An 11812-nucleotide genomic window follows, 5' to 3' on the forward strand; every position below is an offset into this window, starting at 1 on the left:
CTCCTGTGGGTGGTGGGCCTACAGGAGGGCAGGTCCATTTCTCCTCTTCAGACTGTGCACAGCTGGGCCCCACTGGCTAAGCCTGACCACCAGGTGCACTGTCTCGACCACCCTCCCAAGGTCCAGGGTGGGGACCCAGTAACCCTATCCCGGGCAGGGTAAACTGTTCCTGGGTCTTCTTCCAAAAGGGTCGTCTCTGTGATTCGCCACCTTCTTGTGGTGGAGTGGTTTATATGTCCCAGGGATACCAGGAGCTTTGGTGTCTGAGAGCTTTTGCCCCCTGATTGTCTCCCAAGGCAAGTTGATCCTGTATGAGGGGCCAAATGAAAAGTGATTTAGACAACCCTTTTCAAACACTGATATGGAAATATTAAGTTTCAGCTTTAATAGTGAATAAGCTTTGGGTGCCTGGGTGGCTTAGTGGTTAAAGCCAGCGACCACATACATCCACCGCATTGCAGCGCAGGTGGCACAGGCTCGAGCCGACTTGCTGACTTCACTTAGCTGCCGTGTTCTAACATGCCCAAGGCTGTTCACTTTGGAGACCTGACACAGATATATGTATGTATGGTCTGGCAGATTTACAAGGGCCCGTGAGAGCTCACTGGACAATGCCAGAACTATGACACTTTCTGGAACATGGGCCTCTATCTTGGGGCACTCCCATTCCAGGGCACCCTGCCCTTCACAAAGAAAATAAAACTCTCCCTGGGGCCCTCACGAGCTTCTTCAGGTTTGATTATGTTAGTGCACTGGGTGCCCCATGGTGCCTAGTTCCACACATCCAGGTTTTGGGAGCATATTTTCAACTATTTTTTCAGAAGTGTACACATTTCTTAGCGTCACTGTGGACCTTTGTCCTCCCACACTGTCCTTGAAGGCAAGGTAGGATGGTTTTTCATCGTCAGGCCTTTATTTCAGTTCACAAAACAAGCTAGAAAAAGTCACAAGACAAGCCCTCAGCATCTTTGTTTCGTGTACTTAAGCTGGTGATTTTGAGCTTCCAGATTTCATGCAAAATATGAGCTTTGCCAGCACCAGATATGTGAGCAATGACAGAACCCTTAGGGGGAAAAAGAAAAGACTCCACAAGACACATGGTCAAGTTGCAACCTTTAACTTGAACTTGGCAATTTAAATGTATTTAATTGTAACTATGATACTGTACAATGTTTCTGTTAACAATTACTAGATGGTTTTAACTGTATGATGGACACATTGGTAATTATTAACAGTAATGTAGACAGCTAGCTCACCTGAAACAGAGTCTATGCATGATGCATGGATGATACTCTAGATTCCATTGGGGTCACTTACTGTAGGGACATGTCAAGTTCAGCATAACCTTTTCTGCTTGGATTTCAAGTCATGTGTACACACAGGTGAAAGCCTTTTTTCCATGATAGCCTTTTTCAGTGATAGCCTTTTTCCATTTTGTGTTCCAGTGTTCCGGCAGCCACGCTACCATGATCCTGAAATGGACACCTTCAAACCAATAACCAATAATTAAATGTGAAAACCAATAATACACATGTGTTTGACAAATAAAATTGTCTCTTATGTGAAATGTCTGTTAGTATGTTAGAGTTGTCAAGGTTCATATGTATTCAAAGAGTATACCGATACTTAAGTTAAATTCCCCCTGATTATCAAATTTGTGCAACAGTGTTTTGTAGAACAATTGCCTTGTTGCTCTCACTGTTTAGGTGAAACAAGCCCATGTGCTATTTACAAGCTCAGTAAATCCCCAAGTTACAGCGTCTGTACTGCAGTACAGTAACCAAATATTAAGTTGCAAAATTATGTAGCTGAAGGGATACAAGTATAACCATCCCAGCTCAGCACCTCTCACCAAGGGCAACTCTAGATTGGAACAGAGCTCATTTCCTCTCCAGGAGACTGGTTCCAGAGCACAGGCCATGAGTTGAAGTGAGCTAACTATATCTGGCCAGTATCTCTCAACCTCACACACTACCTCAGGCTCCTTCCCCACTAGGGAGTCCAGTTCCATGTCCCAATCACCAGCCTCAATAGCTGAGGTTCTGTCCACCAGGGCCTCTGCCTTTGGCTCCCACCCAGCACACACTGCACCTGTTGTTGGTGGGCCTACAGGAGGGTTGGTCCATGTCTCTTCTTCAGGCTGCACCCAGGCAGGCCCCATGGGCTAAGGCCCGGCCACCAGGTGCTCTGCCTTGACCACCCTCCGAAGGTCTGGCTCCAGGGTGGGGCACCAGTAATCCTACCAGTGGTCCCTAGAGCTTCCTCTTATAAGGGTTGTAACCATGAAACACCACCTTCTTATGGTGGAGGGATTTGTGTGTCCCAGGGATTCCAGGAGCTATGGTGTCTGGGGGGTTTTGCCCCCTGGTAGGGTGTGCCATGGCAAATTGGTCTTGGGTGAGGGGGCCAGATGAAGTACAATTCGGACAACCCTTTTCAAAAATTGATATGGAAAATTTCAGTTTCAGCATTAATAGTGAATACGTTTATACAAAAATTTCAGAAGTCATTATTTATTTATTTGCTTGTTTAGAGCATCATTTTTGTTTGCCTTTCTTTTTTTGTTTGTTTGGTGAGAATTTCCTGTACCTAAATGGAGAGCAATTTATGATTTATAATACAAGGCCTACAACATGTATCTGATTTATATAGATTTTGAACTGCCACTCTATGCGCAAATTCTAAGCTTTTTCACCTCAAGACATGAGCACTGACAGAGACCTTGGGGACAAGAAGACATATGGTCAAGTTACAACCTCTAACTTGACCTTGGCAATTTAACTTTATTTAATTTTAATGGTGACGGTGTTTCTGTTAACATGATTAACAAAGATATTTTTATTGCATGATGGACACGTTGGTTATTATTAACAGCAATTTAGTCAGTGAGTCTAGAACAGACTCTAACATCATTGCACTGTATGTGTAGATGATATTCTACATGGGATCACTTACTGTAAGGATATGTCAAGTTCAGCATAACCTTTCCACTTGGACTTCAAGTCATGTTATACACACAGGTGATAGCCTTTTTCCATGATAGCCCTTTTCCGTGATAGCCTTTTTCCATTTTGTGTGTCAGTATTCCAGTACATATGATACAACAATCCTGAAATGGACACCTTCAAACCAATAACCAATACTTAAATGTGAAAACCAATTATTCAACACACCCGTGTTTGACAAATAAAATTGTCTGTTATGTGAGATGTCTGTTACTTACAGAGTTGTCAAGGCTTGTATGTATTCAAAGAGTATGCCAATACTTTTGTTAACTTCACCCTGGTTAACACATTTGTGCAACAGTGTTTTGGAGTAAATCCCCTTGTTGCTCTCACTGTTATGGTGAAACAAATCTGCGTGCTCTTTACAAGGTGTGGAAATTCCCAGCTACAGCTTCTGTACTGCAGTACAGTAACCAAATTATCCCAAAAAGCCATCCTTTTTTTTTTTTTTTTTTTTTTTGGCATTTCATTATGTGTCATAATGAAAGTTAAAATGAAAATCTACGCATGGCTGTCAGCAGAAAGTTATTTGAATTCTTTAACGTGTATTTATTAAAATGGCTTATTCTCATCTCTCAGCTGCCTTGAAACGCATGAATTTATCAAAGCACGTATGTCTCCTTACCACATAGAAGCCAGCAAACATTTAAACCAAATACAGGCTATAGGGTTTTTAAAATATTATTTTTTATGCAGAAGGGAGAATCCCTTCACTGTTTTGGGCCCAAGGCAAAGAGCCATTATCATGATATATTTGCTTTGGCTTAAAAATATGATCTGTTTCTTCAAGGAAACAACTAAATGCCTCACAATCAAAACAATAAGGACTACACCAATCCATTAGCAAAATTCTGTGGTTATGTCTGTGAGGTCTCTGCCTTCCACAAGACCAAAAGGTTTTTCACTTGTGACAAAAACTGCAGCATTTTTGAAGACCAAAAGGACAAAGTACTATAGATCTCCACTGAGCAGAAAATGGATTTGGACTGCTAAGCTAGGACTTTAAAACCAATACTTCAAATGCTATGTCAACAACCTTAAAATACACTATAGAATCCCTTGTCATTTGGAAGTGAAAGATGCTATATTGTCTTTGATGAGGTGGACACAGAAATAACAAACATTTCACAAGTTAAATGTGGAAACTAGGCCACTCATATCCAGAGGGAAAGCTGAAGAAAATGTGAAAAAGCCTCTCCTTTCACACTAGATACCATATCTTTTTCATCCCATGCTTGATGTTTTGGGATGTTATGTACATGCAGATTATGCAATTCAAAAGTTAATTATAGAAAGTCAGATGTCTGCAGTTTCAAGTGATATACAATCATAAATCAAACATTTAAAATGTTGCTCTAGCTGGAAAAGTTGTGGCAGTGATTATCGTGCGAGCATTTTTAATAGCTCTAAGTCTTATTAGCTCAATGCCACGGACCTGAGCTCTGAGCTGCTGATATGAAAACAGAGAGAATAGTGAGAAATGGGAAAACTATCATAGACAGTTGTGGTGAGAGGTTTACATACACTTATCATGGGCATGAATATCATGGTAATTTGGGGCTTTTATTGATTTCTTTGAACTGTTCTTCTTCCAGGGTGGAATGATTGTACAGCATACATCTTTAATGACTTAAAAATTGGGTGCACAAGTTTGAATTTAATTTAATTGAACTTCTGGATTTTCTCTAATCCACATAGTCAAAAGTATATATGCAATCAAATGTATACAATACATGCATTCACCTAAATCTTTTAATAAATGGTGCTGAAGGTTGTATAATGTCTTAACTTGGCCAAGACCTATTAACTTCCCTTTAGTGATCATGGCTGACTACAACTGGTAGTTTCTCTTTGCCAGCATAAAAAAGAATTTGCTTGGCAGCGGTCGTTGAACTGACCAATACTCAGATCGATGGGAAAATCCAAGGAACTCAGTGAACATCTAAGAGGGAGAATTGTAGATTTAAGCACAAGATGGAAAAGTCTCTTGGAGCCATTTCTAAACAACTGCCTATTCCAAGATCATCACTTCAAACAACTGTACACAAGTACAAATTATTTGGATGTGCCACCACTTTGACAAGGTCTCAAAGAAGACATAAACTGTCACTCTCCGATGAGAGGAAATTGGTTAGGATGGTCAGGAACAACTGAGGAACCACCGAGGCTCAAGCCTGCCATGAAGTGGAAACTGTTGGAACACCAGCATCACTGTTCAGAATGAAACCAGTATTACATCACAATGGACTGAGAGGGTGTTGACCAAGAAAGAAGCCCCTGCTCTAAAATTGACATCTTCAAGCTCAACTCATATTTGCAGCTGCCTGCCTGATGGCTTCTGGAGAAAAGCTTTATAGTCAGATGAGACAAAGATTCAGCTATTTTGCTGCACTGACAAGAGGTATGTTTGGAGGCATACAGGTGAGGTTTTCAAACCTACAACTGGTAGTTTGCACCAGCTGTCAAGTGCTGTGGTGGTAACATCATGCTCTGGGGCTGTTTTGCTGCCAGTTGTATTGGTACATTGCACAAAGTGCATTTCCATGCACTTTGAAGGAATGAAGGAAGAGGACTACCTCCAAACTCTTCAACTTCACCCCAAATCAAAGTTTGATGTTTGAAAACTGGAGACAGTTGGGTGTTCCAACAGGACAATGATCCCAAACTCATATCAAAACTGGTTTTGGACTGAATAAATCAGGCTAACATTAACCTTCTGGAATGGCTTTCCCAAAGCTCCAACCTCAACCTTACTGAAAACTTAAATGAGCTCCACCATTTCTGCCAGGAAGAGTAGTCAAATATCCAGCCAGAATTATGCCAGAAGCTTACTGATGGATACCAGTGGCATCTGGTCAATGTGCAACTTGCTAAAGGACATTTAACCAAATATTATTGGGAATGCACATACATATGTATGAACATTTTTGGCCCTTGGATTAGAGGAAATCCAAAATAATTTAAAACTTGTGCACCCAATTCTTGTTCTTTAAAGCCATTGAAGATGGAAAAAGAACAGTTTGAAGAAATCATTAAAAGCCCAAAATGACTATTACACTCATGCCCATGCAGTGTATATAAGCCACAAGTGTATTTGATTAAAGCATTCCATTTCAAAATTTCCTTTTGATTAATTTATTCTCAGTGTAAATTTATTGGTTACAGCAATTACAAATAGATTAGAAATACAGTACCAGTCAAACGTTTGGACACACTTTTTACTGGTACTATATATAATAAAAATGCAGTGGTTTGTGATGTTGCTATTTATTGCTATTTATTACTTCAGTTCATTTCATTTTTTAATAAGGAACCATTAGCTAACTTTTTGCATCTCAATTTTAAAGGCCATTTCACACCAGCTACTTTGTCACTGCAGGACAAACACAAGTGAACCTGTTCCTGTAATTGTCCTAAACATTCGGCAGATGTGATAATAGGACCATGCTATTTGTTTTTGTCAGTGTCACCAGTTATGCTGGTGTTTTCTCTGCTACTACAAGCAAAACTGTTGTTAAAAAGTAAAATCGAGCACGCTGCCTCACAAATCTAACTCCTGCACTGAGCTACTATTAATCCTATTTAAGTAACACCTTTGATTTGCTGCTGTTAATTCAACATGTCACACTTGTGTGGCACCTACATATTAACACTGCCCCCCCCCCCCCCCCCAAGTTACATCATTGTTTACCATGACAAAGTTCATTTCAGAGTTCATATCAAACTCAATCGGTAGGGTTACTGAGAAAAAGCTAAAAGAAAAAAAGAAAAAACATGCAGTTAAGTTGTGCCTTTAGCATTTAAATCACTGAAGGCCAAGACGTTTTTTTCCCTTTCCACTACCAAAACAAGTGTAGTTGCGAGACTGGGCTGTCAAGTGTGCTATTTTTATTCAGATATGCTCACTGGGAAAACACAACTATTGGAATTAAATTATTGGAGTTTGATGATAGGTGTAGAGAAAACATTGTGCCGGTCTTTGCCCTCCTTGTATAACCGTGAATAACTGATCCTCTTTGTCCCTGTGCCTCTTCCTGTCTCTGTGTGTGCTTACCTATCCACTCTGATCATGTGTGTTTGGCTCTCTGGTCATGTATGAACTGTCTGACTGTCATGAATATGTGCACTTTCATATTGTGTGAATGTCTGTGTGGTTGTGTGTGGTTGTGTGTGGGTATGTGTGCGCGTGTGGACACATATGCCTACCTTTGCCTTTGGCAGGGATGACGTGTCAGGCACGAAGTTCCTACCTGGACACAGAGGTCCTGTGGGGGTACCGCTTCACTCCAGTGCTATCGTTGGAGAAGGGCTTCTACGAGGTAGATTACAACAACTTCCATGATGTCTATGAGACCAACACCCCCACTTGCAGCGCCAAGGAGCTGGCGGCTAAGCTTCGCGAGGAGCCGTTATTGCCCCAGCTTTCACTCCTCAGCCCTGAGCCCAAAATGCATACTTTTGACCCCCTAAACCAGCTATCAAACCAGGATCTGCTAAACCAAGATGAGGAGAATGAAGAGAGGGATTCGGGGGGTGACAGAGGAGAGAACAATGGCTCAGCTGCTGCATTAGAGGAGCTGCCACTTGCTGATGGACTGTCTGACTGACTGGACCCAGAAAACTCTGGATAAAATCATGTGACATTATATGGCTTCATTTAGTCAATGGCCAGCTTGGTCCATTGCAGCACTCAGAGATAAAAGACATATCTCCAGCCACCAACTCATGCAATATTCCTCTACTAGAGTGTCAATCTATAGTATAGATTGGTTTTGTAGACAAATAGTCCACATACACAGACACACATGTACAGTATCTATATCAACACTTAAAGGTTGGTGGTTCCGATTGTGTTTTTATAATCATAATGACCACTTACTGCTATAACACCGAAGTTCAAGTTGTATAATGTAAACTTGAGCGTAAACTGGTAGCCATGACAGCTTACCATGGGCTTCTTATGGATACTCCAATATTCTCATTTTAGAGTGTGTTAATTCAGCTTCATTAGAGCAGAATCTCATAACTCAGCTCGTGTGTCTGACAACAGCTTCTGTGTGGTAATGGAACCTTGCTATTGATGATTTTCTTTTTTTTTTAATATAGGAGATAATTATTTCCTTCCTCTGTCACTGTTGTTAATCTGTGATTCAGAAATCCCACTCACCTTGGAGGAAAGTTCTTCAAGTATGCATAATCAGATGGGAAATTTATGAAGGCAATTTGTACTGGCAACCACAATTCACTATTGTTTTCTTTGACCGCACCTTTCCTCGCGTTTGTAGTGTCATAACTTCTCATTCATGGTTGTCTAATTCTGTCCTCGACACACCGGGAGCCTTGGGCCAAAAGAAACCAGCTAGTACCTCATTTTGTACTCATTTTCAGGTTTTTAAATTAACAATAACAACTAGGACAAATGCTGGCAAAACTGCATAAATGTGCTACGGTATGGTTGGTTAAAGATTTAATTCACCTTCATGCTGCAGCAACTGAAGAATTGATTACAATCCCCTGGAATAAAAGCACAATTTTTTCACAAGGGAACTCCACACTGACCTATCCACCCACCTAGCCACCACCACAGGCTGATGCATGTCAGTCCTAGTTAAAAGAAGCATCCAGATATAGATTTCAACACTTATAATGGTCATGCTCAAGTCCTATTTGAAATGCTCTTGATTTTTATATATGAAGATTTCAAATGGTCCATAAGCAAAATGTAATATTTCATGTATCCTTTTATGTTTGTTTTGCTTTTGTTTTAAAAACTTACGGATAATCAACCTTGATATTTTCAGCTGCATTAAAGCTAAGTGTACTAAAGATACAAACAGGATGTCTTATTTCATGACTTTAGCATCTGGCAAAGCTAACACTTGCCTTTTTTCTGATTTTTACCAAATCCCCGGAGGAGGAAATGGGGTCTTATTTATGGTACGTTTGTCTGTCTGTTTGTTTGTTAACAATATTACAGGAAAACTACCAGTCTGATTCATACCAAATTTGCAAGAAAGATGGCCAGTGACCCCTAGCTCACCTGATGACATTTCTGTCATAATTGGGTCAAGGTCAGAGGTCAAGTTTTTCTGACAATCTTGTGAATGCGATAACTCGAAGTCTATGTCACCTAAGGTTTTCAAATTGATACCATAGATGTATCTACTAAAAATCTTGGACGAGCTTGAATCTCAGCAACCTTGACCTCAAGGTAAAGGTCAAAGAAAAGTTATGGGCGTGGGCAATAGGATTTATGTGTTATCTTGGTGATTCAATGTTTGGAGAGTGACACATTTGTGAGATGGACAACATTCAAATCAGCTAAAACGTCTCCCGGGGGCGGGGTTTGTTGTGCCTGGCACCCTTTAGTTTTGTGTTTGTTTGGGGTTTTTTTGTTTGTTTTTTTAAACTCGGAAGGTTACCTTCAGCTTCTGCCTAGTAATTTGCAGACACTTTTAATCTGCACTTGATCTATGAGGGACATGGCCTACAATGTTGCTTTAACTCCCGGCCCGCGGGCCGCATCCGGCCCCGCCCCCTACTTCCGGTCCGCGATTTGATGTAAAAAAAGAAGACAATTTGGCCCTTTAAGTTACTTTTTTGACATTTCGCTAACTCCTCTTAATTGGAGCGGAATGCGAAATGTAAAAAAAGTTCCTTAAAAGGCTAAATTGTCTAAATTTTTTAACATCAAATCGCGGACCGGAAGTTGGGGGCGGGGCTGGATGTGGCCCGCGGGCCAGGAGTTTGAGACCGCTGCTTTAGCACTTGCATGGATGATGCAGTAAGAAATACAGGTTATTTTCTAGTCATGCAAATTATACAATTTCTACAATATACTATCATATGATGCGCAGTTATCAAATCACTTAAATCACCCATTGACTTTTTTTTTAACCATTTCTTATTCATTCAATGCCTTTTGTTAATTTTCACTGTGATATTTTGGCACCTTACTTAATTGTCCTCAGAGACAAACAATTTTTCATTCCTGGAATGTCTGTGCATTCTTGTGGGAATAAACATAATATGGAAGAAAGAATAACATGTTCCTTTTAGATAATCTGCACATGCATGAAAGAGACTGTGGATGTATAGGCATTTTGCACATGAGTTTGCAACTGAGGATTTAAAAGTATCTTAATTTTGAGTGACACTGCACTCTATCAGCTGCTGTGTGATAAAATGGCACATTTATCTCAAGTGGCCCTGGGTGAAACAACTGCGTCTTGTACACATGCTACCTGAAAACTGTATTAGCTGTGCATCAAATCATGAAAAGGGAACTTTAACAACCTGCAATTATGAGTGCAGAACAATCTTGTCGTGCACTAAAGCTTGAGGCAAGGGAAACAAATATGGAAAGATTAGAGCAACTTTGTTGCTCTCCTTCTTTGTCTGAATTTCAAGTGATGGAATAACATGACTGTGGCTGCTAGAAGCTTCAGGACTTAAATAGTTTCCCTGAGTTGGCCTTGTGCATTCGGTGACTGCAATTGCATTTACATGCACAACAGCTCACGGCCTGATTAAGAAAGGTGCCACAGCTATTAACTACCAACAGCGAAAACACTGCCGAAGTCACAGGGGTAATGACATTTGAAAGAGTACAACCAGTTTAAAAAATGAAACATGGTGTTACATTTGGTGGCCAGTGTGCCAAAGAAATTCACTGAATCACAGCAATGTGCTGTCAAGGCTATTCTTGTCCAAGCTATTAAATCTGGAAGTTGAATTGCCAGCAAGCTGACAGACCCTGATTCAAAACTGAATAATGTACGATGATGAATATAATGCATCCATTCAATGGTACATTGAAATAGATATGCAAGGCAGGTACGTGTGGGTGAGCATGTGTATATGTGTGTGTGTGTGTGTGTGAGAGAGAGAGAGAAAGAGAGAGGAGACGGACAAGATCGCACAGTCATGACAACCTCAAGCCAACAATAATACGCGTAAACAGAACACAAAAAATTTTCCTTTTAGTCTTTTGCCAAGTTAGGCATGCTATTTTTACTAAGAGGAAATCATGGAAGGCAGCGGAAAAAAACAAATTTCTGACGATAAAGATAAACGGCACCACACCAAGACACTAACTATTGTTCTTCTGCTTAACATGGCTAGATAATAGTCTCCCCCTTCTGTTAAATAATGCATGTTTTGAATGAAGAAGGAAGCACACTGGCGATTAACATCTTCGTAGTCAGAATAAAGCATCCTGCATGAGGGAGGGAATCATAAATGCAGAAAGGAAGCAAATGAGGACGACTTCTGCTGTGGTAAAACACACTCGTGTGAGCTTTTTCCATATTCTTTCTCCATCCATCTTATTTTGCTTTGCAAACAAGCTGACCCTGTCGAACATCTCCCACTGAGAACAAACACACTGAAAAACTGATGGAGCCGGATAAAATGAACAATTACTTTTTCCCTGTGCCGCTTTGAGATGTTTCTTTCTTTCAGAACCCTTCCAAAGACTAAAAGGCAAGATCCTAAACCTCATTGTCACATTTTTAGCAATTGTGCCTCCCTGCTGCAATTATATCTTATTAAGTATTCAAATCTCCTCTTACATGATACTGTAATGACTCCCCTCGCTTCATTCCCTTACAGCTCCCGCTGGTAAAAGAAGGTTTGTTTCATTTATTTCTTCTTCTCTCTCTTTCTCTCTCATTTACACTTTTGTGAAAGGTTGCAATTTAACTCCTTTGCTTGCATGTGGTGCACATGGGCTGAAGCCATTCTTACACATGCATCTTCATATGCAGCTCTGCACATGGTCTGCTGGGTTTCCTGGGAATCTTTCC

At 40.6% G+C, this 11812-nt stretch overlaps 1 protein-coding gene across 1 annotated transcript in view; it reads left to right on the forward strand.

Moving 5' to 3' along the window:
• Positions 1–8799, forward strand: part of kcnj5 (potassium inwardly rectifying channel subfamily J member 5) — a 28302-nt gene extending 19503 nt beyond the window's left edge. Inside the window, exon 4 of the mRNA XM_030744982.1 lies at positions 7227–8799. Within this exon, the coding sequence (XP_030600842.1) occupies positions 7227–7612 (386 nt within the window). The 3' untranslated portion in view covers positions 7613–8799. The remainder of the gene's footprint in view (positions 1–7226) is intronic.
• The last annotated feature ends 3013 nt before the right edge of the window (positions 8800–11812 follow it).

The sequence above is a fragment of the Archocentrus centrarchus genome, chromosome 13, assembly GCF_007364275.1.
Source record: "Archocentrus centrarchus isolate MPI-CPG fArcCen1 chromosome 13, fArcCen1, whole genome shotgun sequence".
NCBI lineage: Eukaryota > Metazoa > Chordata > Actinopteri > Cichliformes > Cichlidae > Archocentrus > Archocentrus centrarchus.